The sequence below is a fragment of the Oncorhynchus mykiss genome, chromosome 9 (assembly GCF_057628025.1).
Source record: "Oncorhynchus mykiss isolate SJ-2025 chromosome 9, ASM5762802v1, whole genome shotgun sequence".
Taxonomy (NCBI): Eukaryota; Metazoa; Chordata; class Actinopteri; order Salmoniformes; family Salmonidae; genus Oncorhynchus; species Oncorhynchus mykiss.
In genome coordinates this window covers 22,086,229-22,113,890 of record NC_143030.1, presented here as the reverse complement: position 1 = coordinate 22,113,890, position 27,662 = coordinate 22,086,229, and the positions used below count along the sequence as shown (strand labels likewise).

Genomic DNA, 27,662 nt, shown 5'->3' with positions numbered 1-27,662 from the left:
GCAGGCAAGTGATCAGGGGTGTATTCATTCTGCCGATCCTGTTGAAAAACATTTCTTAAACGGAAGCAAACGAAATGAAACGGGGGTAAACATACCATAATTTGTCCAATAGATACACTTGTTTGCAACTGTTGGACGAATGATTTCACTCTAGATCAGCTAGATACTGTTACGGTGCGTGAATGAGGACCCAAAAGCGAATTAACGTAAACAGAGCTTCTTTAATAACCAAACATAGGCAGGCTCAGATGGACCGGCAGATTCCGACAGGACAGGACAAGGTTGCAGCAAACATGACGATAGTCTGGTTCAGGCATGAAAAACACAAACAAGAATCCGACAAAGACAGGAACAAAAACAGAGAGAGATATAGAGGACTAATCAGAGGGAAAAAGGGAACAGGTGGGAAAAGGGGTGACGAGGTAGTTAGGAGGAGACAAGGAACAGCTGGGGGAAAGAGGGGGAGAAAAGGTAACCTAACAAGACCAGCAGAGGGAGACAGGGTGAAGAGAAAGGACAGAAACAAGACACAACATGACAATACATGACAGTACCCCCCCACTCACCGAGCGCCTCCTGGCGCACTCGAGGAGGAAGCCTGGCGGCAACGGAGGAAATCATCGATCAGCGCACGGTCCAGCACGTCCCGAGAGGGAACCCAACTCCTCTCCTCAGGACCGTACCCCTCCCAATCTACTAGGTACTGATGACCACGGCCCCGAGGACGCATGTCCAAAATCCTACGGACCCTGTAGATGGGTGCGCCCTCGACAAGGATGGGGGGGGGGGGGGGGGGAAGACGAGCGGGGGCGCGAAGAACGGGCTTGACACAGGAGACATGGAAGACCGGGTGGACGCGACGAAGATATCGCGGCAGAAGAAGTTGCACTGCGACAGGGTTAATGATTTGAGAAATACGGAACGGACCAATGAACCGCGGGGTCAACTTGCGAGAAGCGGTCTTAAGGGGAAGGTTCTGAGTGGAGAGCCAAACTCTCTGACCGCGACAATATCTAGGACTCTTAGTTCTACGCTTATTAGCAGCTCTCACAGTCTGCGCCCTATAACGGCAAAGTGCAGACCTGACCCTCTTCCAGGTGCGCTCGCAACGTTGGACAAAGGCCTGAGCGGAGGGGACGCTGGACTCGGCGAACTGAGATGAGAACAGCGGAGGCTGGTACCCGAGGCTACTCTGAAAAGGAGATAGCCCGGTCGCAGACGAAGGAAGCGAGTTGTGGGCGTATTCTGCCCAGGGGAGTTGTTCTGACCAAGACGCAGGGTTGCGAAAAGAAAGACTGCGTAAGATGCGACCAATAGTCTGATTGGCCCGTTCTGCTTGACCGTTAGACTGGGGGTGAAAGCCGGAAGAGAGACTGACGGAAGCCCCAATCAAACGGCAAAACTCCCTCCAAAATTGAGACGTGAATTGCGGACCTCTGTCCGAAACGACGTCTGACGGAAGGCCATGAATTCTGAAAACATTCTCGATGATGATTTGTGCCGTCTCTTTAGCAGAAGGAAGCTTAGCAAGGGGAATAAAATGAGCCGCCTTAGAGAACCTGTCGACAACCGTAAGAATAACAGTCTTCCCCGCTGACGAAGGCAGTCCGGTGACAAAATCTAAGGCGATGTGAGACCACGGTCGAGAGGGAATGGGAAGCGGCCTGAGACGGCCGGCAGGAGGGGAGTTACCGGACTTAGTCTGCGCGCAGACCGAACAAGCAGCCACGAAGCGACGCGTGTCATGCTCCCGGGTGGGCCACCAAAAACGCTGGCGAATGGAAGCAAGCGTACCCCGAACGCCAGGGTGGCCGGCTAACTTGGCAGAGTGAGCCCACTGAAGAACGGCCAGACGAGTAGGAACGGGAACGAAAAGAAGGTTCCTAGGACAGGCGCGCGGCGACGGAGTTTGAGTGAGTGCTTGCTTTACCTGCCTCTCAATTCCCCAGACAGTCAACCCGACAACACGCCCCTCAGGGAGAATCCCCTCGGGGTCAGTGGAGGCTACTGAAGAACTGAAGAGACGAGATAAAGCATCAGGCTTGGTGTTCTTAGAGCCCGGACGATAAGAAATCACGAACTCGAAACGAGCGAAAAACAGCGCCCAGCGCGCCTGACGCGCATTAAGTCGTTTGGCAGAACGGATGTACTCAAGGTTCCTATGGTCAGTCCAAACGACAAAAGGAACGGTCGCCCCCTCCAACCACTGTCGCCATTCGCCTAGGGCTAAGCGGATGGCGAGCAGTTCGCGGTTTCCCACATCATAGTTACGTTCCGACGGCGACAGGCGATGAGAAAAATACGCGCAAGGGTGGACCTTGTCGTCAGAGAGGGAGCGCTGAGAAAGAATGGCTCCCACGCCCACCTCTGACGCGTCAACCTCGACAACGAACTGTCTAGTGACGTCAGGTGTAACAAGGATAGGTGCGGATGTAAAACGATTCTTGAGGAGATCAAAAGCTCCCTGGGCGGAAACGGACCACTTAAAGCACGTCTTGACAGAAGTAAGGGCTGTGAGAGGAGCTGCCACCTGACCGAAATTACGGATGAAACGACGATAGAAGTTCGCGAAGCCGAGAAAGCGCTGCAGCTCGACGCGTGACTTAGGGACGGGCCAATCAATGACAGCTTGGACCTTAGCGGGATCCATCTTAATGCCTTCAGCGGAAATAACAGAACCGAGAAATGTGACGGAGGAGGCATGAAAAGTGCACTTCTCAGCCTTCACAAAAAGACAATTCTCTAAAAGGCGCTGGAGGACACGTCGAACGTGCTGAACATGAATCTGGAGTGACGGTGAAAAAATCAGGATATCGTCAAGGTAAACGAAAACAAAGATGTTCAGCATGTCTCTCAGGACATCATTGACTAATGCCTGAAAGACAGCTGGAGCGTTAGCGAGGCCGAAAGGAAGAACCCGGTATTCAAAGTGCCCTAACGGAGTGTTAAACGCCGTCTTCCACTCGTCCCCCTCCCTGATGCGCACGAGATGGTAAGCGTTACGAAGGTCCAACTTAGTGAAAAACCTGGCTCCCTGCAGGATCTCGAAGGCTGAAGACACAAGAGGAAGCGGATAACGATTCTTCACTGTTATGTCATTCAGCCCTCGATAATCTATGCAGGGGCGCAGGGACCCGTCCTTCTTCTTAACAAAAAAAAACCCCGCTCCGGCGGGAGAGGAGGAGGGGACTATGGTACCGGCGGCAAGAGCTACAGACAAATAATCTTCGAGAGCCTTACGTTCGGGAGCCGACAGAGAGTATAGTCTACCCCGGGGGGGAGTGGTTCCCGGAAGGAGATCAATACTACAATCATACGACCGGTGTGGAGGAAGAGAGGTGGCCCTGGACCGACTGAACACCGTGCGCAGATCGTGATATTCCTCCGGCACCCCTGTCAAATCACCAGGCTCCTCCTGTGAAGAAGAGACAGAGGAAACAGGAGGGATAGCAGACATTAAACATTTCACATGACAAGAGACGTTCCAGGAGAGGATAGAATTACTAGACCAATTAATGGAAGGATTATGACAAACTAGCCAGGGATGGCCCAAAACAACAGGTGTAAAAGGTGAACGAAAAATTAAAAAAGAAATGGTTTCGCTATGATTACCAGAAACAGTGAGGGTTAAAGGTAGCGTCTCACGCTGAATCCTGGGGAGAGGACTACCATCCAGGGCGAACAAGGCCGTGGACCCCCTTAACTGTCTGAGAGGAATGTCATGTTCCCGAGCCCAGGTCTCGTCCATAAAACAGCCCTCCGCCCCAGAGTCTATTAAGGCACTGCAGGAAGCTGACGAACCGGTCCAGCGTAGATGGACCGACAAGGTAGTGCAGGATCTTGAAGGAGAGACAGGAGTAGTAGCGCTCACCAGTAGCCCTCCGCTTACTGATGAGCTCTGGCTTTTACTGGACATGAAGTGACAAAATGACCAGCAGAACCGCAATAGAGACAGAGGCGGTTGGTGATTCTCCGTTCCCTCTCCTTAGTCGAGATGCGGATACCTCCCAGCTGCATAGGCTCAGCACCCGAGCCGGCAGAGGAAGATGGTAGTGATGCGGAGAGGGGGGCAACGGAGGACGCGAGCTCCTTTCCACGAGCTCGGTGACAAAGATCAACCCGTCGCTCAATGCGAATAGCGAGTTCAATCAAGGAATCCACGCTGGAAGGAACCTCCCGGGAGAGAATCTCATCCTTTACCTCTGCGCGGAGACCCTCCAGAAAACGAGCGAGCAAAGCCGGCTCGTTCCAGCCACTGGAGGCAGCAAGAGTGCGAAACTCAATAGAGTAGTCTGTTATGGATCGATTACCTTGACATAGGGAAGACAGGGCCCTGGAAGCCTCCTCCCCAAAAACAGATCGATCAAAAACCCGTATCATCTCCTCCTTAAAGTCCTGATACTGGTTAGTACACTCAGCCCTTGCCTCCCAGATTGCCGTGCCCCACTCACGAGCCCGTCCAGTAAGGAGAGATATGACGTAGGCGACACGAGCAGTGCTCCTGGAGTAAGTGTTGGGCTGGAGAGAAAACACAATATCACACTGGGTGAGGAACGAGCGGCATTCAGTGGGCTCCCCAGAGTAACACGGCGGGTTATTGATTCTGGGCTCCGGAGATTCGAAAGCCCTGGAAGTGGCCGGTGGATCGAGGCGGTGATGGTGAACCTGTTCTGTGAGGTTGGAGACTTGGGTGACCAGGGTCTCAACGGCATGTCGAGCAGCAGACAATTCCTGCTCGTGTCTGCCTAGCATCGCTCCCTGGATCTCGACGGCTGAGTGGAGAGGATCCGAAGTCGCTGGGTCCATTCTTGGTCGGATTCTTCTGTTACGGTGCGTGAATGAGGACCCAAAAGCGAATTAACGTAAACAGAGCTTCTTTAATAACCAAACATAGGCAGGCTCAGATGGACCGGCAGATTCCGACAGGACAGGACAAGGTTGCAGCAAACATGACGATAGTCTGGTTCAGGCATGAAAAACACAAACAAGAATCCGACAAAGACAGGAACAAAAACAGAGAGAGATATAGAGGACTAATCAGAGGGAAAAAGGGAACAGGTGGGAAAAGGGGTGACGAGGTAGTTAGGAGGAGACAAGGAACAGCTGGGGGAAAGAGGGGGAGAAAAGGTAACCTAACAAGACCAGCAGAGGGAGACAGGTTGAAGAGAAAGGACAGAAACAAGACACAACATGACAATACATGACAGATACAGGCAAGAGTGTGCAAGGCGGTATTGAATGTGTCACTGTCTGTCCATGTTTCACTGTCTGTGTTGTTCTCTGGCCCTACAGTGCATTCGGAAAGAATTCAGACCCCTTGACTTTTTACACATTTTGTTTCATTACAGCATTATGGATAAAACAATGTATATATCCTCATCAATCTACACACAATACCCCATAATGACAAAGCAAAAACAAATTTATATTCAGCCACTTCCGCAGACACTCCTGCGTTGTCTTGGCTTTGTGCTTAAGGTCGTTGTCCTGTTGGAAGGTGAGTAGTAGCTGCCAGGCGCACCGGTGTCAAGAACTGCAACACTGCTGGGTTTTTCACCCTTAACAGTTTCCCGTGTGTATCATGGTCCACCACCCAAAGGACATCCAACCAACTTGACACAACTGTGGGAAGCATTGGAGTCAACATGGGCCAGCATCCCTGTGGAACGCTGTAGACACCTTGTAGAGTCCATGCCCCAACGAATTGAGGCTGTTCTGAGGGCAAAATTGGGTGCAACCTAATATTAGGAAGGTGTTCCTAATGTTTTGTACACTCAGTGTATCAAACCATCTGTACCTCTGTCAATGCAAATAGAGTACTGCAACACTACCCTTGCACTCTGCAAAGAACAGAGCGTGTGTATGTGTGGAGATTGGGAACTCAGATTGATATATATATATATTCATTGTTCCACATGTAACCTTTGCAAGTCTATATTTTATATTCCATGTCATGGATCAGGATCCATGAAGCCTTTCAGTACTTAATACTCCAGTCCCCTGCCTCTGGCTCCAGCAGACCAAGCAGACCGATATGATACTATGCCCCCTCTGTAGAGCATATTGCCTTAACTGTGTTGTTACCAGGGCAGTGTTATTAAGGTTCATTAAACTAAAGTTCACTATGGACTTTAGTGAAGTTGGGCTGTAATGGTATTTCAGTAGCCTGCTTTCTGAGTTGTATTAAATAATACAACACTTTGTTTGTTGATGCATTACCACACTTTAATAAGTATTGTAGAGTCTCGTCTAAAGTACTAGCTCGCATTAGCTCACATGGAGCAGGTAGCCTGGTGGTTAGAGCAAAAGGTTGCTGGATCGAATCCCTGAGCTGACAAGGTAAAAATCTGTCGTTCTGCCCCTGAACAAGGCAGTTAACCCACTGTTCACCGGTAGGCCGTCATTGTAAATAACTGACTTGCCTAGTTAAATAAAGGTTAAATAAAATAAAAAAACACAAAACATGAGTCACACCAGAGCTGGCTCTGTTTAACACACATTCTTTATTTGTTGTGTTGGATTTCACCTCCTTAATCAATTCCATATCTGTTGTATGACTTCTCCACAGACAGCTATGATGATGAGTGTCATCTCCTTTCTTGGCTGCCCTCTACTTCCTGCTTCTATCGCCCGGCAATAGTTGCCATTGTAGCGCCTGCAGTACGAAGATCCTGGTGGTCCCAGTGGATGGCAGCCACTGGGTAAACATGGAGGTCATCCTCCATGAGCTCCACTCCCGAGATCACGACCTCACCGTGCTGCGCTCTGCCAAGAGCTGGTACATCTCCCAGAAGTTCCCTCTCTACAGCTCCATCACCGTCCTCATGCTGGAGGACGAGGTGGACAAGAACTTCCACGACAAGATGCTGCAAACGATTCTGGGAATCCGGACCCTGCCGCCCTTCCTGCGGTCCTTCCTCCATCAGTACGAGATCACATCCATGCAGCCGACAGGCCACAAGATCTGCGTCAGAGCAGACGTTCTGGCGCAGATGATCCAGCGTTCATGGCTCAGCTCTGGGATGCTCAGTATGACCTGGTGCTGACACCCTGCTCTGCCCACAGGGATCCTCCTGGCCAACTACCTCCGTCTGCTTCTGGTCTTCAACCTGCCCTGGATCAACACGGGAGAGGGTCACTTCGCCTTTGCCCCCTCGCCACTGTCCTACGTCCCCGTGTCGGGCAAAGAGCTCTCTGACCACATGGACTTCCTCTAGAGAACCAGAAATGTGTTGCATTATGTCTATAGTGTGGTGGCGCAATATTTCTTTATTAACCATCGGTACGCCAACCTGCTCAAATGTCACTTCCCCTCTGCTCCTGACTTGCTCTCCATGCAGCGTTCAGCAGACGTGTGGCTGATGCGGGTGGACTTTGTCTTTGAGTTCCTGTGGCCCACCATGCCCAACGTGGTCTATATGGGGGGCTTCTTGTGTCGTCCGGCCAGGCCGCTCTCTGCTGACCTGGAGGCCTTCATGCAGAGCACGGGGTGGTGGTCATGTGGGAATGCTGGTGTCCGCCCTGCCTAAGGAGGTGACCGAGGCGGTGGCCCAAGCCTTTGTCCTGCTGCCCCACACGGTGTTGTGGAGGTTCCTGGGAGAAAGACCCTCTTCCCTGGGGAACAACACCCTGCTGCTACACTGGCTCCCCCAGAGCAACCTCCTGGGCCAACCCAAAACCTGCGTCGTGGCTCACGGAGGCACCAATGGCCTGGAAGAGGCCATCTACAACTGTTCTGGGCCTGCCGCTCCTCTTTGACAAGTTTGGCAATGTCTGGAGGGTGCCACTCTCACCACAGTGGACTTCCTGGAGGTCCTAAGGGACGTCCTGGAGAATCCCTCCTACTGCCACAGAATGCAGAAGATATTTGGCCTGTACCGCAACACGCCCTTGTCCCCTCTCGCCAGCACCACTTTCTGGTTTGATTACGTGATGAGGAACGTTGTCCCACCTGCACACCGAAGCCTACAGCATGTCCTGGTACTCCAACCACAGCTTGGATGTGGCGACGCTGCTCCTGGCCCTCAGCGGGGCCTCTCTCTGGGCCTCAGTTTCTGTCTGCAGCAGACTGTGCTGCAAGAGCTCCAGGAGAAAGACCAAGCTGGAGTGAGCTTGTTAACTGACAGTTTCTTGATGCGTAATATATTGCCAAATTGTTTATATTGTAACATTTTCATAAGCAGACTGGAAAATCCTTGTTTTCGATAAATGTTTATTGAGTTTAACTGAGAATATACACGTTTCAGGCAAAGCAACATTACACATTAACATTATCTTTGTATAGATGATGTTTTAATTTTTAAATGCAGTAGGACCATACTGTAACATATTCAACATTACATCCATGACATTAGAGATGGACTCCACTCTTCCCTGAAGTACAGTAACGTCCTTTACTGTTTTGGAAAGTCAGAGGGAGGGAGGTCACAGCAGTATAAAAATAAACATTTAATGATGAACATGAGTCACTGTGACTGTTAGCACAGTCCTATCAGAGAGGGCTACAGCCTTCCCCTCTCTCTCTCTCTCTTACTCTCCCTCTCCCTCTCTCACTCCTTCTCTCTCTCCCTCTGATACTGGCCTTATCCACAGACATTAATAACTGTCTGGCTCTCAAGGTAACAGAAGGCTTACTTACGTCACATTGTGTGAATCGATGTGTCCTTGAGCAAGGCACTTCATCCTAAATGCTCCAGGGTCGCCGTTGATAATGGCAGACCCTGGCCGTGACCCCACTCTCAGAGGGTGTCTCAGGGGGAGTTGGGATATGGAAAAAATACATTTCCAATTCACACATGCATACAATACACACTTGCACATATGAAATAGGACAAATATAGGCACCCACCAAATGTTCATTATTACATAACAATCTGCATTGGGTGATTGACATAGTTAAAATAGTAGATACTTACATTTCACAGCTATCCTTATGTACAGTAAATGCTGGAATTGTGCAAGATTTTACATGAATTCCAGTGCCTCAAGTCTTATACATTGTGCATCACCTCCATTACATCACCTCTATGAAATCACCACCAGAGGGCGTGGCTAACCCAGTGTGGTTTCTGTGTCTTGGGTCAAAGGTTACATGAATCTAGTGCTCAAGATGGCCTGAGGGGCAGAGGTGATCATAGGCTGAGATGTGATGACCCCAGGCTGGGAGGCCATCAACATGGGCTGACCGGGCAGCATGGTGGGCTGGGCGTTGATGACGGTGAAGGTCTGTTTGCGTCTCTTGATCTCCCTGGCCATCTGGCACCAGGAGCAGATGTTGCAGAAGGTGGAGTACACACAGTCTGCCGTCATGCCACCCTGAACACACATATAGACAGGGTTATGATCCCAAAATTCCCTGTTTTTCTAGAAATCCCAGTTTGGATGATTCTTGGATTTCTTGCTTATTCCTGCCTGATTCTGGCAATGTTCCACCCAGGATTTTGTTTTTACTTGCAATGAGGTATCAGCAGAGGTTTCAAACCTGGGATACTGTATGATTACACTGACTACCGGGCTGTTGTATTAACTGGACAGAAGCTCTCAGGAGGCTGAAGAAATTTGGCTTGGCACTTAAAACCCTCACAAACTTTTACAGATGCACAATTGAGAGCATCCTGTCAGGCTATATCACCGCCTGGTACGGAAACTGCACCACCCCCAACCGCAGGGCTCTCCAGAGGGTGGTGTGGTCTGTCCAACGCATCACCAGGGGAAAACTACCTGCCCTCCAGGACACCTACAGTACCCGATGTCACAGGAAGGCCAAAAAGATCATCAAGTACAACAACCACCCGAGCCACTGCCTGTTCACCCCGATATCATCCAGAAGACACGGTCAGTACAGGTGCATCAAAGCGGGGACCGAGGGACAGCTTCTATCTCAAGGTCAGATTGTTAAAAAGCCATGACTAGCACATTATAGGTGACTGCCCTATATAAATAGACCTGAAATCACTGGCCACTTTAATTAATAATGTTTATATATCTAGCGTTACTCATCTCATATGTATATACTGTATTCTTTCCTATTCTTCTGTATCTTACTCTATGCCGCTTCGACATTGCTGGCCCAAATATTTATATATTGTTAATTACATTCCTTTACTTTAGATCTGTGTGTATTGTTCGATTTTACTTGTTAGATATTACTGCACTTTTGGAGCCAGAAACACAAGCATTTCGCTACACCCGCAATAACATCTGCTAAACACGTGTATGTGACCAATAACATGTTTTTTGATTTGCTGTGTTGTGTGTACTGCCTCACGTTTACACAGTCTGTAGGCCTACCCTAACAATCGTCCTTGTCTAGTTTCTTTATTCAGGCGTTCAGATTGACATTCATTAACCCACCTGAATACCATAGCGGGTACGTACAGCCACCCTCATGGACATGGACACAGGAGGAATGCAGGTTGGCACCCCTACCAGCTGGGTGGAGGAACATAAGCCGTCCAGCATGGGGAGACAGAAACACTCTCCGAACTCTGAGGTGGTGGTGCAGGCGAAATAGGGGAAGCACCAGAAGGCAAAACAGCCTGATCATAGGGTCGCAAAGCGCAGGTCAGGGAAGAGATCTGTTAACACTGATTACGACACTTATCTCACTCACTTTGATTAGTGGCTAGTAACGCTGTCAGTCAGGTCCATATGTATTTGGACAGTGACACAATTTGCATAATTCTGGCTCTGCATGCCACCACAATGGATTTGAAAGGAAACAATCAAGATCTGTTTTAAGTGTAGACTTTCATCTTTAATTGAATGGTTTTGTCAAAATAATTTTATGAACCGTGTAGGAATTATAACTATTTTTATACATAGCCCCCCAATTTTAGGGGCTCAAAAGTGGACAAACTAACATAATCATAAATTAAATTGTGTGTTTTAATACTTGGTTGGAAATCCCTTGCAGTCAATGACTGCCTGAAGTCTGTAACCGACAGACATCACTTGATGCATTTTGCCTTCAATTTTGCCTTCAGCAAATGAAATGCATGCTTAATTGGATTCAGGTCAGGTGATTGACTTGGTCATCTCAGAACATTCCACTTCTTTGCCTTAAAAAAGTATTGCGTTACTTTCACAATATGCTTCGGGTCATTGTCCATCTGTACGGTGAAGTGTCATCCAATGAGTTTTGAAGCATTTGGCTGAATCTGAGCAGATAATATATCCCTAACCACTTCAGAATCCATCCTGCTGCTTTTGTCAGCAGTCACATCATCAATAAATAGAAAGGAACCAGTTCCATTGGCAGGCATACGTGGCCACGCCATAACACTCCCTCCACCATGCTTCACAGATGAGGTGGTATGCTTTGGATCATGAGCAGTTCCTTCACTTCTCCATAACTCTTCTCTCTTCCCATCATTCTGGTACAAGTTGATCTTTGTCTCATCTGTCCATAGGATGTTGTTCCAGAACTATACAGGCTTTTTTAGATGTTTGTTGACAAACTCTAATCTGGTCTTCCTGTTTTTGATGCTTACCAATTGTTTACATCTTGTGGTAAACCCTCTATTTACTAGTCTTCTCTTAATTGTTGACTTTGACACAGATACGCCTACCTACTGAAGGGTGTTCTGGATCTGGCCAACTGAAGGGGTTTCTCTTCACTAGGGAAAAAATGATTCTGTCATCCACCACAGTGGTTTCCCGTGGTCTTCCGGGTCTTTTTGGTGTTCCTGAGCTCACCAGTGTGTTCTTTCTTTTTTAAAGAATGTACCAAATGGTTGATTTGGCCACACCTAATGTTTTTGCTATCTCTATGATGGGTTTGTTTTGCTTTTCAGCCTAATGATGGCTTGCTTCACTGGCAGTGACAGCTCTTTGGACTTCATATTGAGGGTTAACAGCAACAGATTCCAAATGCAAATGCCACACAACTCTATACCTTTTATCTGCTTACGTGTAAATGAACTAATGAGGGAATAACACACACCTGGCCATGGAACAGCTGAGCAGCCAATTGTCCAATTACTTTTGGTCCATTAAAAAAGGGGGGAGGCACAAATAAAAAGTGCTGTAATTACAAAACCATTCACCTGATTTAAATGCATACCTCAAATTAAAGCTGAAAGTATGCACTTTCAGCTCATAGTCATTATTTAATTTGAACTCCAATATGCTGTGGTAGACAGCTAAAGTAATAATAACTTGGACTATGTCCAAATATTTATGGACCTGACTGTATGGGCTATAATACTCCATTGATGTCTCAAAATATTCCAAGCACGACGTAAGTCAAAACGGAACAATGTCATGTATAACTTATGTGCTTTTTATAAAATAATGTTTTAATAAGGTATTCCGAAATACAATGTAAATGTGAATGAATAGTGAACAATGTAAATGAATAGTGAACTCTGAATTCAACATTTTTGCAGAGAAATGTGAATGATTCGCTGGACACTGGATAAATGGACAAACAAATAGACAGACAAACTCACAGACTTGCAAGTCGTCGAAGCAGTCACAAATGCCAGTGTTCCACTGGTTAGAGTGGACAGCTATGAAAGCTGGTGTCTGGGGCTGAGGAGGCTGAGATTGTTGGTTGTTGATTATCACACTCGTTGCCATGGTGACTGGCCGGCTGGCCACTCGACTAAGGACAAAGAACCTGAACAAAAAGCAACAACAAACATCAATGGATTGTTACTTTTTCCTGCCCCCCCAATGCCAACTTGCTGAAGTCAAATATGAAATATCCCCCCCCCCCCCCCCACACACACACATCTTTCACCTGGCTTCAAAATGCGCTTTAATAGCTCTGCACTTCCTTCTATTCTAAGTGGCTAATTCACGTCTTACAAGTGGAGCCCCTTCAATCATCACTTAACAAACCAATAGGCTACTGTGTGCACTACTGGTACTGTTTATTTTCAAACTGTAGTCTATAGAGTATTCACCATTAATCTGATGTTAAAACGTATAAGTCTATGTAGTCTACGTATAAGTCTCCCCATCAAATACAAATCATTGCAGCCTATAATTCTAGTAGTGGGGTGTGTTCAATCTAAGTCCTGTTTTATTGAATTATGACTCTTAATAAAATATACTCACCTGAAATGGACAGCTCTGCCTGGATGTATCCAGGTTTGTGATAGGTATCTCCGGACCAGAGGTGGCCTTAAAAATCATTCAGGAACTAAAAATCATTCAGGAACTAAATTGTAGAACAGTCACTATTTGCATGTGTGTGGTTTGCATAAGATTCAACACCTTCACTAAAGATCAGTGACATACAGTATCCTCTGTATTAACGTCACAGAGACAGGACAGGCACTCATCTTTTAATCATTTATTCACCATTAATTAAGATACATTCAGATATATCTTTCATGTTTGCAGTATAAATGTATGTTTTGTTGTTTGGAAATGTGTCACACCTATTTCTCTCATATGTTTCTACAATACATTTGGACGTGTTTTGTACATTTCGCATAGTGGTAGATAAAAAGGTCCAGTTTTCAAAAGGGTTTTGGAAATGTGTTTATACACACATATTCATTCATCTTTCACACACCCCAGAAAATCTAAAGGGCCTTTACAGATACACAGTAAACTATTTCAGCTGTCAGCCGGGTGGAAGTGAACGTGAACAACCTAAGAACAGGACACTATTGCAGACCTGCTTGAAACTGAATGGAGAACAGTTTTGGGTGGCTCAAAGTACAGGTGTTCACGTGTGTGACGTTCAATGGTGATGAGTTTGGTGACAGTGGTCGGTGATAGAAGAGTCAACAGAGGATAGAAAGCACGGGAGATTGGTGGCCCTTTAATTGTGGAGGACGGGCCCGTAGTAATGGCTGGAGCGGAATTAATGGGATGGTATTAAATACACCATTTGCTCCTTTCCGGACATTATTATGAGCCGTCCTCCCATCAGCAGCTTCCTGTAGTAGAAAGTACAGGCTTGGTATTGTTACTATTCCATTAACACGAGTCTAATGATGATGATGTTGATTATTATTAGTCTAATTACTATGATGAAGGTAGAGGAGGAAGAGGATGAAGAGGAGGGATATATGATGATGATGATGCAGGATGACGAAGAAGAGGATGAGGAAGAACGAGGTCTGTCCTTATCTTGCATGTGGGTTGATGAGAGTGACTGGTTGGAGGCGGGTCTTCATCTCTCTTGACATTTGACACCAGGTGCAGGGCCCGCAGAAGAATGAATAGACACAGTCATTACACATGGTGCCCTTTTAGGGAGGAGACAGAGATACATCACATTACACCTGATCTAGGATCAGTTAACATTGACTACATGAATCAATTAATCAATTAGCGGACATAGACTGTCTGATCGGAGTTCAGCACTGTGCCATCTTCAGAACATTATGCATTAATCCCTGAGTAGCCTGGTCCCGGATCAGTTTGTTCTATCATTACAACTCATTGATTGGCATGACTAGGATTGGCAAGGAGAGGAATGTTAACACAGACAGACTGGTACACAGGCAACTCCCTCAGTATGCAGGTATTGAAACAGAGTTTGAGTACTCAAAAAAAAAATGTGGGCATGGTCTGGGCCACAGGTACTCCTGAAACTTAGGTCAATGGAACTGGTTAGGAAAGTTCTGAGATCAGATTAGAAGGTGAGGTGAACATTGTTACTTATATTTCTTCTTTATTTTAAGGTATTTTTCTTAAAACTGCATTGTTGGTTAAGGGCTTGTAAGTAAGCATTTCAATGTAAGGTCTACTACACCTGTTGTATTCGGTGCATGTGACAAATACAATTTGATTTGATTTGATCATGAATTACTTGAGAGAAGGAGGGACTGATAGTTGTACACTATTTTGAGATATAACACTTTCACATGTACAGTCAAAGGAACTGGGTGATCATTTGTATGGACATTGTATTCATATGCATTATTTTCACAAAATGTTTAAATAATACAACATCTTCAACAATAATTATGGCCTAGAACTATAAAGCCCAGAGTTTTTCCTGGTCAGATCCTGTGATCAGAAAAAACTCTAGACATAAGGCATGCCAAGCCTTATGACTCGTGTTCTTCTATACATCCCATGTACATACTACCTCAATTGGCCCGACCAACCAGTGCTCCGGCACATTGGCTAACCGGGCTATCTGCATTGTGTCCCACCACCCACCACCCGCCAACCCCTCTTTTACACTACCGCTACTCTCAGTTCATCATATATGCATAGTCACTTTCACCATATCTACATGTACATACTACTTCAATCAGCCTGACTAACCGGTGCCTGTATGTAGCCTCGCTAATGTTATAGCTTCGTTACCTGAGGTGTGGATTCGAGTCACATGACTTGAACTCGAGTCAGACTCGAGTCACAAATATGCTGACTTGCAACTCGACTTTGACTTTAACACCAATGACTCGTGACTTGACTTGGACTTGAGCCTTATGATTCAACCTGACTTGATACCCTCCCCAAGCCCAAATATAAAAAATGATGCTATTAAAAAAAGTGTGCAGCGCATCAACTCTTCATTTAACGGATTACAGTTTGAATCGGACAGCAGCCAATCAAGTTGTGCCAGCTGAGAAAAAGTTGTGCGTGGCAGTGCAGAGGAAAGTTGGTAGGTGAATTCAGATGGAGCCCTTGGAGAGATGATACCCAAAATGATTATTTTCGGATAGAAAAACTACACTGTATCAACAAAAAACGGATTGCAACTTGCACAACATGCAGGAAGGAAATTACAGAAGGAGGCGCAACAATTTCCAACTTTGTTCGACATTTGAAGCTGCACAAAGAATGGTAAGTCATGGCTAATATAGCCGACAGCTATATATTTTATTACTTTACTGGTGTATCATGTAGGATAACGTAACGTTAAATCAATGAGCCTCCACACAGTCAGTCAGTGCGGGAACGTGATCATTGCACCCAAGATTGAGCTACAACTAGCTAGGCAGTTGGTAGCCTAGATCCTGCCTGATGTTACTGCTGTTCCTAAAACCATTGACATACGTTAGCCTACTGTAACCACACAGAGAGAGAGAGAGAGAGAGAGAGAGAGGGAGAGAGAGAGAGAGAAAGTGTGTGTGTGTGTGTTAAGGTTGGGCGATTGTGCACAAGTCTACTGTGCCCCATAGCGATTCTTGATAGTCGATAACTATTGTTGGGGGGGGGGTCTTTCTCATGTCTACCAATGTATTTCCATGGAAATATAACGTTTATTGGGAAAGGTAATAAATATATGCATATTTTTAAAAGCATTTATGATTTGCGTAAATGTAATATACTAACTATTACTCTTGGTATTACATTTGGTGAAGAGCACATTATGACTTGTTTAGGACTCGAAACTTAAGGTTTAGGACTTCAGACTTGACTTGAGACTTTACTTGAACTTCCCTGTCGTGACTTGAGACTTGACTTGGGACTTGAGTGCTGAGACTTAAGACTTACTTGTGACTTGTAAAACAATGACTTGGTCCCACCTCTGCTCGCTACTGTTATTTTTCACTCTCTTTTTACTGTTGTTTTTATTACTTTACTTACCTATTGTTCACATAATACCTTTTTTTGCACGGTTGGTTAGAGCCTGTAAGTAAGCATTTCCCTGTAAGGTACCTGTTGTATTCGGCGGTGTATTTGCTTTGATTTGATTTGTGCTAACAGTAAACAATGAGAAAACCAAACGTCATGACTCTAGACAAGGTCATGGCGTTCTGTGTGTCCTTACCTCGATGCCGTAGCGCTGGCGGATCCCCACCCTCAGGGACATGGTGGCGGGGGGGATAAGGCCAAAGCCGTCTAGCAGGGGCAGACACAGGCACTCCCCAGCCTCCCTCGCCGTTATACAGGCAAAGCAGGGGAAGCACCAGAATGCTAAGCAACCTATAAAGAGAGAGGACAAGAAATGACAGTGATTTACCCATGGGTTAATTTTTTATTGACATTTATTTATTCAGGCAAGTCAGTTAATTAAGAACAAATTCTTATTTACAATGACTACCCCGGCCAACACTGGGCCAATTGTGCACCACCTTATGGGACTCCCAATCACAGCCGGATGTGATGCAGCCTGGATTCAAACCAGGTACTGCAGTGACACCTCTTGCACTGAGATGCAGTATCTTAGACCGTAGTGTCTTAGACCGCTGCGCCACTCGGGAGCTCAAACTCTAAACTAATGTGTTATGTTGTTGATTGAAACCAGTTTGCCCCCCATTGAATGGAGTTGAGCAGTAACAGAGGCCTTGTTTAAATACGATCAATATATGTACACACACAAACATGCTCGTACGCACACACAAACACACACACTTACAAGAAGACATATCCTTGGTGCAGTCACAGATTTCGGAGCTCCATTGGTTTGAGGTAATGGCCTGAACAAAGGGCTTGGGCTGCTGGATGACCATCGTGTTTGCCATGGTGGCGTCTTCTGTGAGGATTTATTTAAAAAATAATATATATGTATATATGTATTTTTTTTACAGAAGTCACCCCACCAGCAAATAGGGCGATGTTTCATGCTTAATAATAATGGCACCAGAACTAGTTCTCAAGATAGTTTGTGAAATTCTTCAAAATGAGTTGAAATTATTCAAAATGCTGTATGCTGTACAGAGAAGCCTAGTGTTTAGAGCTTAGTTGTCCCCAGGCTTTACAACTGCTCCTCTGAACATGAGCTAGAAGGAGTCATAGTCCAACTCAAACTGTAAATTCAACCTGGACTCAGGGGTAGACGTAATAGAGTAAAACTGTAAATCCATAACACTCCAATTAGTATGACATGTTACATTTCGTATGGTATGGTATGTATTCATTTGTGGATGTCCGTCACCCATTTCACATTATATACTCATAGAAAAAAGGTTCAAAAAGGGTTCTTCAGCTGTCCCCATAGGAGACCCCTTTTTGGTTCCTGGTAGAACTATTTTTGAGTTCCATGTAGAACCCTCAGTGGAAAGAGTTTTACATTGAACCTAAAAGGGTTCTACATTGAACCTAAAAGGGTTCTACCTGTAACCTAAAAGGGTTCTTCAAAGAGTTCTCCTATGGGGACAGCCGGGGGAACCCTTTTAGGTTCTAGATTTGTTTTGAGAGTGTATGTTACGAATGACAATTTGTACAATATGTTACGAATTCCAATTTGTACAGTATGTTACGAATTTGCAAAACATGATATGTTAAGAATTCCAATTTGTTGTGGCTAACATTAGCTAGGTGGCTAGGGGGCTAACACTAATGTTAGCTAGGTGGCTAATGTTAGCTAGGCTTTGGGTTAAGGTTAAGTTTAGAGTTAGGGTTAAGATTAGGGTTAAATTAAAGAGTTATGAGATAGGTTAAAGGGTTAAGGTTAGGATTAGGGTTAGCTAACATGCTAAGTAGTTGCAAAGTAGCTAAAAAGTAGTAAGTAGTTACTTATCCGCTAAAGCGCTGAAGTTGTGATGAGATTCGAACCCTCACCCTTTGGGGTTCCTAGATGTTTGGATTATGCGCTCACTAACCATGACCAACCACCCTACAAGTAACCCTCTGTCTTATGTAACCATACTATACGTAACATATTCTAATTTGAGAGTCCATGATTTATGTTTACTGTGTTACATCTAGTGAGACCAGGCTCGTAAATTATCATTACATTCAGCAGTATGTGATTCCCCTTTCCCTTTCCCTTTCATTCCTTATGACATACAGAAAATAAATACATATTTTAATATATGTGTAAATATTCAATAAACGTTTGGCCAATTTTTTATACTTCAAAATACATTTGAAATATAAAATATAGCCAAAAGATATTTCATATTTTCACAAATATTGATTTTCCATATAGAGGGACTAAGTTCCCTGGTCTTTGCTCATAGACATAGTCTTACCTGAGTTAGCTTCAGAGAAGAGGATGGTGAAGAGGAATGCTGAGTGACTGAAACCAAGCAAGAAGTGTGGCATATGTAGGAAAGGCTCAACACGCACACGCGCACACACACACTTGGCAATGGCTTACTGGTTCACCCATTGACTAGTCCATCCAGTTTGACTAAATAGTTGAGACTGTCAGACACACCTCAAAAGACTGACCCGACCACGACAAACTCGAAATTCTGGGGCACTGTAATTTACTGTTGTATGCATAGTTTCTCCTGGTCAGGTCATTTGGTCAGGAAAACGTCAGGGCCCTAATCATTATCATCAAGCCTTTTTTGTGTCCAAACAAGTTAAGCTTGACAAACCTTGCAAACCATGCAAGTTATTTTAAATTATGATATCTGGTAGCATTGAAGATATGAAGGTATGTTAGCATTGTAGTTTATCAAGATTCTTCCAAAAAGCTTGTAGTGCTACTGTTTCTCTAGAACAGGGCTCTCCAACCCTGTTCCTGGAGAGGTACAGTCCTGTAGGTTTTCACTCCAACCCTAGTCTACCACACCTGATTCTAATAATTAGCTAGTTGATCAGCTGCATGAGGTTAGTAACAACTGCGGGTTGGAGCAAAAACCTACAGAGAGTAGTTCTCCAGGAACAACTCTGCTCTAGAATCACCTAAAAATAATGTGCTATACTGTACGCAAACAGATCAGTACTAAGCTTGGCTGTCCCACTTCTTGCAAAAGTCTGGGGCCAAAAAATGTTTAACAATTAAAATATTGAAGAAATGTGTCTGGTAGCGCTTTATAATAACACCAATAAGAACCATGATTCATAATTATTAAGTATTTATAATGGGTTAGTAAATAGTTGATTCGTAATCTTCATTAATCTTTACTCCTACATTTGTAAATGTTAGTAAGCTAGTTATTAACACATGTATAAACCATTTTTAAAGTTTGCACTAATGATTAATAAGATAATTCATAACATGCTTAATATAGGTCATTATAGACCATTTAGTAATCATTAGTTAAGTATTTTTGTGTGGGATAATCTAAAGTGAGGTCTATTTTAACTTAATACATTTTTTGAATGACCAGTGTAATTTTTCACAAAAAGATAGACAATGACTCAATTCCTTTCATGTTTCCTGGAATCTGGGTTAGTTGGTTGAAGGAGGTCATCTCAACCTCTAAAACATAAACCTGAGAGATAGTAGAACATCGACTGACTGCATTCCACCTCCACCTCATCACACCCAAAGTGACTTTAAAAGAGTCACTGAGAGACAATTGTTGTTGTAGCAATAATTTAGGTAACTCCATTGTGTGCATGTTGTGCAGAATGAATACAAAGAGAAGCAGCAGTGGAAATTACCCTCTCTGTTTATTTACCCAGACTGGAAAGACCAGTTGTCAGCATCAACATGATTGTTTCCAGCTACTTTAATACAGCAGTGTGCTAAATCAGGGTGACAGAGTGTTCCTTGGTCATCTTAAACAAATCTACTTTGAAGCAAAGGTATACACCTAACACACATGGTTAGGGGCTTTACAAAGAAGCAGACACCTGTATCATGTCAGATAGAGAGTTGAAATGTATTTCAATTTGAGTTTGCATCCCAATATGACACTTTATATACATCACAGAAGACTGAAATGTAACAAAACCGTTTGACATAGAAACATTTTCAAACTCGTATTTTCGGCGTGTTTTTGGAAATAATGCAAAAAATACTAATAAATGAAAAATACTAATAACATTCCACACATGATGCAACTATAGAGGGCGATGTGCTCCCTTGACTGCAGGGAAGGGTTTTAAAGCTGAGTCACCCACTTATACTGCATATCACTCATCCCTGTTTTTCATAATCCTTTCATTCTCCATTGTTTAAATGGGGGGAGTAAGGGAGCAAAAGAGAGGAGAGGTAGCGAGAGAGAGGTAGATAATTACTTGATACATTGGAAAGAATTTACAAAGAAACTGAGCAAACTAGGATTCTACTTGGCCCTAAAAAGAGATTTCACAGTGGCAGAATACCTGAACACTGTGACTGACCCAAATGAAGGAAATCTTTGACTATGTACAGACTCAATGAGCATAGCCTTGCTATTTAGAAAGACCGCCACAGGCTATGTGCACACTGCCCACACAAGGAGGTGGAAACTGAGCTGCACTTCCTGACCTCCTGCCAAATGTATGACCATATCAGAGACACATATTTTCCTCAGATTACACAGACCCACAAAGAATTCGAAAACAAATCCAATTTTGACAAACTCCCATATCTATTGGGTGAAATACCACAGTGTGCAATCACGGCAGCACGATTTGTGACCTGTTGCCACAAGAATAGGGAAACCAGTGAAAAACAAACACCATTGTAAATACAACCTATATTTATGTTTATTTACTTTTTATTTTGTACTTTTACTATTTGCACATCATTACAACACTGTATTTAGAGGTGACATTAGAAATGTCTCTATTCTTTCTCTAATGTCTCTATTCTTACTTTTGTGAGTAATGTTTACTGTACATTTTGTTTATTGTTTATTTCACTTTCGTTTATTATCTACTTCACTTGCTTTGGCAATGTAAAAATATATGTTTCCCATGGAGGGAGGGAGGGAGGGAGGGAGGGAGGGAGGGAGTGAAAAAATACAAATAGCTCAAACCATGTAGGTGGTTACAAACAAACAAGCCCTTGTAGGGTGTTATCTGAATTTGTCTACAGGCGTTAACGTAGACTGGATGACATATCACATAGAATTATCTAGCATTCACATGCCAATGACTTCTAGAACTGCTCGAACTCAACACATCTTGACAACAGACATAACTCAAATCTTTACTTAGTCTTCAAGTTTTTAAATGGCCTGTTTTTTCTATAACGTCAATGGGTGACAAGCAGAAACAAGTAAAAGAGCTCTCTCTACAGACAGAAGCAGTGTACTGCAGGGCCACCCCAGAGTAATCGGAATTGCGGTCCTGATTTGAGTGGTTTTCTGTTTAGATCACATGGTTAGGACATAATCCCATGCGTTAGGAACACGTTTGGTGTCCAACAGGTGAATACATCTCTTTCTATTTGTCATGACAAGAAAATCAGATGCTCCTCCATAAGAAAACCTTCAGACACATACTGCTTAGCAGAAAGTATCTATCGTTTATAGACTGCAGTAGTATCAACAGCCCACTTTATCAACAATAAGAGGGTGCCTGGGCCAAGGGGCATGTTTGGACCAAAAGGACAGAACTGAACGTCTCTGATAGAGAGGAAGAAGAGCGATAAGAGAGGAACTGATGAGCACTGGCAGTGGGCTGAGACCATCTCTTGGAGTCAGGCCATAGAAATGTAATACTTTTGGCCTACTATGTTGCCCAGATTTGCTTACTGCCAAGTGCAGTCAGTGACTGAGACTGTGTGACCTGATGATCATCAATTTCAAAGGCCCTAGAGACAAACAGGCGCCATGTCAAGGTATTGTGTTGACAAACAACACCTACCAGCCACTAGCGTCTGCGCACGTTGTCTGCATAGCCAGATGCATGTGTATTACACTGTTATTACATTAAAGTTCAGATAGGCCTCCGCTGTACGGCAAAAAGATAAAGGTACTAGGGGTACTGAACAACAACGACAAAAATTCAACATTAGTGCTTACCAAGAAAAATATGGAAGTTTTTCTTTGGCAAACCATTTTGTTGGACTGTTATTACATTACCATGTTGACGTGGGAGGATATACTGTATATTAATATAATATTATTCATATATTCTAATAATATGCCTTCCTGATAGTACTATATCAATTAAACAATTGATTAATTAGTGTAATACCATGAATCAATGAAGAAGGCCCTTTAGTTTGACCTTACCTCTATGCCTCTATCACTTCCTGACAGAGGGGGCACATAGCTGATACAGTCCAGCAGAGGAAGACAGGGACACACCCCCACCACACTGGTGGTCTTACAGGTTAAAACAGACAGGTAAAACAAAAAAGGGTTCTTTGGCTGTCCCCATAGGAGAACCCTTTTTGGTTTCAGGTAGAACCCTTTTGGGTTCCACGTAGAACCTTCAGTGGAAAGTGTTCTACCTGGAACCCGAGCTAGTTCTACCTGGAGGGACAGCCAATGTACCCTTTCAGGTTCTAGCTAGCACCTTTTTTTCTAAGAGTGTGTGAAGGAAGAAGAGAGGACAGAATACTGGGTTCCTGTACAGGACTCTCTAGATCAGTGTTTACCCATCGCTCAGTCCTCTCAGATTACTGGACTGTCACGTTTTGCCTCTCTGCTCCTCCTCCTTACCAGGGGTTCATAGTGTAAAATGACTGAACCACATGGAGTAAACAGCAGTGGACTCACGTTCCCATGAAAGTTTACAAAAAACTTGCTAATCAGATTTTTGAGGCGCCATAGGGCTGTCTAACCTGTTTCTGTGCAGACGTTGATTTGTTTGCTGCTGTTATTCATCCAAGAGTGTGAATCCTAGAACAAATCAGGTGTATATCACCCATTGAATATAACTATTAAACACTTTTCACAGTATTAAACTGTCACCTGAAGATTGTGACTTCCTGTTGTTGATTGATGATGTAACTGACGCCAAAGCCCAGTGGTGTGTGTGTGTGACCTGTCATTGAGATATAATGATGACCCTGATGTCAGTGAGAGTTGATAGAGATCAGGAGAGCCCTAGAGTGTGAATTCCCACCACTGAAACCTATGTACTCTCCTGTTGTGTATAGGGGCTACTGCTGACTGAGACACAATGCATTTAACAAATTACTTAAGTATGGTAGTGATTGCTACTTTACAATTTATATACACACCCAATACCATTATGCTTTTCCACTTGCAAATAATGTGGATCAACACAAGAACACATATGTGACGTAAAAATATAGCAAAATCCTTTATTTATTTGATTTACATGTTTAACCCTCAAGCTACCGACTGGGGTCATTTTGACCCCAGAGGCATACTTTTGCTCATAGCCCAAAGGTAGTTTAATCAATTCATACAATATTGGGACAGTGACACATTTTTGGTTGTTTTGTCTCTGTACTCCAGAACTTTGGATTTAAATTGATACAATGACTACGATGTTAAAGTGCAGACTGACAGCTTTAATTTGAAGGTATTTTAATCCATATCGGGTGAAAAGCACTTTTTGTACATAGTCCCTCCATTTTAGAGGACCAAAAATATTGTGACAAATTAATTTATATGTGTATTAAAGTAGTCAAAACTGTAGTATTTGGTCCCATATTCATAGCATGCAATGACTACATCAAGCTTGTGGCTCTACACATTTGCTGTTTTTTTAGTTGTGTTTTAGATTATTTTCTGCACAATAGAAATTAATGGTAAATTATGTATTGTGTCATTTTGTAGTCATTTTTATTGTAAATAAGATTATAATGTGGTCACGCTTTAAATGACATGCAGCTTATAAAGGCTTCATAAATCCTTCATAAACACTACATACATGTGTTACAAATCATCTATAACCACAGGTCATGCTTTATAAAGGGTGTGGGATAACCACCCATGTCAAATGTGACATAACCCACTATGTCAAATATGATATAAATTTGTGCTTTAAAAAGGGTGAGATAAACACTGCTTAATATAGGCCTTATAAATCATATTGAATTGAGGCCCCAAAAAGCATCTCTAACCCTGTAATGCATATTGGTAGAGCATTGCAATGCCAGGATATTGGGTTAAATTCCCAGGACAAACCCATATGTAAAAATGTATTCACGCATGACTGTAAGTCACACTATCTTGATGGCAAGGAGTTCTCGATTTTCCACATCATAATTTCTCTCAGCAGGGTTAAGACGATGGGAGAGGAAAGAGCAGGGGTGCAGCTTTTGGTCCCGGCCAGGACAGGACGGCCCCCACTCCGACATCTGAGGCGTCGACCTCCACCACAAACCGACGGGATGGGTCCGGATGGACTAAGATGGGGGCTGTAGTGAATCGACGTTTGACGTCCGAGAACACCTGGTCAGCTGCTGGCGACCATGTGAAGGGAACCTTGGGAGAGGTGAGTGCTGAGATGAGGGAAGGAAACCTCGGATGAAGTGGCGGTAGAAGTTAGAAACCCCAGGAAATGTTGCAGCTGCACTCTGGATGTGGGTTGAGGCCAATCTACCATCGCTCTCACCTTGTCTGGATCCATCTGTATATGTTCTGCAGCGATGACGTATCCAAGGAAGGAGATATTGGAGCAATGGAACTCACATTTCTACGTTTTGACTTCACTAGGGTAGGGGGCAGCATTCAGAATTTTGGATGAAAAGCGTGCCCAAATTTAACTGCCTACTCTGGCCCAGAAGCTAGAATATGCATGTAATTGGTAGATTTGGATAGAAAACACTCTAAAGTTTCCAAAACTGTTAAAATAATGTCTGTGAGTATAACATAACTGATATGGCAGGCAAAAACCTGAGGAAAATCCATCCAGGAAGTGGGAAATCTGAGGTTTGTAGTTTTTCAAGTGATTGCCTATCCAATATACTGTGTCTATGGGGTCAGAAAGCTTCCACTAGATGTCAACAGTCTTTAGAACGTTATTTCAGACTTCTACTGCGAAGGGGGAGGGAATAAGAGCTGTTTGAACCAGTGGTCTGGTTGAAAGCCTTTAGTTTAGTCACGCGCGCGGCTGTGAGCATGAGCTCCGTTCCCTTTCATTTCTAAAGACAAAGGAATTGTCCAGTTGAAATATTATTGAAGATTTATGATAAAAACATCCTAAAGATTGATTCTGTACATCGTTTGACATGTTTCTACAAACTGTAATGGAACAATTTAGACTTTTTATCTGGACTTAGTGCCCGCGCATTGTGCATTTGGATTACAGGACTAAACGCGTAAACAAAAAGTAGGTATTTGGACATAAGATGAACTTTATCGAACAAAATGAACATTTGTTGTCTAACATGGAGACCTGGGAGTGCCATCAGATGAAGATCATCAAAGGTAAGTGAATAATTTTAACGCTATTTCTGAATTTTGTGACACCTCTCCTTTGGCTGGAAAATGGCTGTATGGTTTTCTGTGGCTAGGCGCTGGCTGACCTAACATAATCGCATGGTGTGCTTTCGCAGTAAAGCCTTTTTAAAACCGGACACTGTGGTTGGATTTACAAGACATTTATCTTTAAAACGGTGTATAATACTTGTATGTTTGAGGAATTTTAATTATGGGAATACTGTTTTTTTGAATTTGGTGCCCTGCAATTTCACTGGCCGTTGTCGAGGTGGGACGCTACCGTCCCACTTGTATCAGAGAGGTCAATGAAAAGCTGGTTCTCCAGGAGATGCTGAAGGACTTGTCAGATGTGGAGGATGTGTTCTTGAGCTGACCGGGAAAAGACCAAGATATTGTCGAGGTACACAAACACGAACCGGTTCAGCATGTCCTGGAGCACATCGTTGACCAGGGCCTGGAACACAGCAGGAGCATTGGTCAGCCCGAATGGCATAATTAAGTACTTATAGTGCCAGCTAGCCATGTTAAAGGAAGTCTTCCACTCATCTCCTTCCCATATCCGAACCAGATGGTAGGTGTTCCGAAGGTCCAACTTGGAGAAGATGGTCGCTCCCCGAAAAGGTTCGACAGCCAAGGAGATGAGTGGTAGAGGGTAATGTTTTTTTTACCATGATATCATTGAGGCCCCTGTAGTCGATACGCGGGTGCAGGGTTTGGTCCTTCTTCTCCACAAAGAAGAACCCTGCGCCGGCGGGGGAGGCAGATGGGCGAAGAGCATGAGCATGGCAGCACGGTCTCCAACCCACAGTAGCACCAGTAGACCAGTTGATCAGGGGATTGTGCTTCTGGAGCCATGAATATCCCAAATGTAACGGCTTTGAGGTGAGGAAGGGTAGGAAGAGTAGTCGGACCAAAGCGCAGCGTGGTAAGGGTTCATGTTTGTTTATTGAACTGAACACTAATACAAAATAACAAGAGAATAAATTAAACCGAAACTGTCCCATAAGGTGCAAACACTGAACAGAAAATAACTATCCACAAAATCCATGTGGGAAAAAGCTACCTAAGTATGGTTCCCAATCAGAGACAATGATAGACAGCTGTCCCTGATTGAGAACCATACCCGGCCAAAAGAAAGAAATACAAAACATAGAAAATGACATAGAATGCCCACCCAAATCACACCCTGACCAAACCAAAATAGAGACATAAAAAGGGTGTGACACCAAAACAGGTACATGGGGAGACTCGATGAGCAGGAACTGCATACATTCACTGTGATTCCCTGATACTCGTAGGTCAATAGGAATTGTATTGCTGGTCACTCTGCCAGTATTTCACCCATCCAGTGCTCTGACATCCATGGGGATGGAGAAGGGCTGAGTGGTGATACCAAGCTCCAACACTAAGGTAGCATCGATAAAGCTTTCATTGGCCCCAGAAAATCAATGAGCACCAGGAGTGATTTGGCCTGGTCATCCCATAACAGGGTGGCATGGAGAGGGGTGCGAGTAATGGGAGATTGGAAAATCCCTGTACAGCTCACCAGAGTACTCGTGCCTACTGATGAGCCTGGTCTTTCAATGGACGGGTGGAAATATAGTGTCCTGTAGTCCCGCAATACATACAGCTTCTGGTGTTCAGTCTGCGTAAACTTTCATCTGGAGACAATCGAGCCCTTCCCAGTAGCTTGAGCTCTGTAGGAGGCGAGTCGACCGCCCTCTGTGATTCCCGTGAGCACTCGGGTGATGTTGGAGTCTCTCGGAAATGCCTTCAGGGGTTCGAGGGTGAGTGAAGGTGACAGGGGACAGATTC

General features: G+C 44.3%; 2 protein-coding genes and 1 pseudogene across 4 annotated transcripts; 1 reads left to right on the top strand and 2 right to left on the bottom strand.

The window, feature by feature from the left end:
- Positions 1–74: 74 nt before the first annotated feature.
- LOC110532946 (UDP-glucuronosyltransferase 2B31-like) lies at positions 75–8,110 on the top strand (annotated as a pseudogene).
- An 85-nt stretch (positions 8,111–8,195) lies between these two features.
- On the bottom strand, positions 8,196–13,148 carry LOC110531668 (cornifelin homolog). The gene is made up of 4 exons (XM_021614987.3): positions 13,066–13,148; positions 12,453–12,622; positions 10,354–10,538; positions 8,196–9,315 (listed from the first exon to the last, which is right to left on the bottom strand). Exons 2-4 carry the CDS (start codon positions 12,580–12,582, stop codon positions 9,088–9,090), a joined length of 543 nt encoding a protein of 180 aa, XP_021470662.1. The 5' UTR covers positions 12,583–12,622; positions 13,066–13,148; the 3' UTR covers positions 8,196–9,087.
- Positions 13,149–13,288: 140 nt separating this feature from the next.
- LOC110531669 (cornifelin homolog B) lies at positions 13,289–18,996 on the bottom strand. 3 transcript variants are annotated; one of them, XM_021614988.3, is made up of 4 exons: positions 18,843–18,980; positions 17,285–17,401; positions 16,697–16,851; positions 13,289–14,210 (listed from the first exon to the last, which is right to left on the bottom strand). In XM_021614988.3, exons 1-4 carry the CDS (start codon positions 18,913–18,915, stop codon positions 14,088–14,090), a joined length of 468 nt encoding a protein of 155 aa, XP_021470663.1. In that variant the 5' UTR covers positions 18,916–18,980; the 3' UTR covers positions 13,289–14,087. The 3 variants fall into 3 exon arrangements, with proteins under 3 accessions (XP_021470663.1, XP_021470664.1, XP_090039854.1); XM_021614989.3 differs by having other exon boundaries at positions 17,285–17,398; positions 18,843–18,936; XM_090183728.1 differs by lacking the exon at positions 17,285–17,401 and having other exon boundaries at positions 18,843–18,996.
- Positions 18,997–27,662: the final 8,666 nt, after the last annotated feature.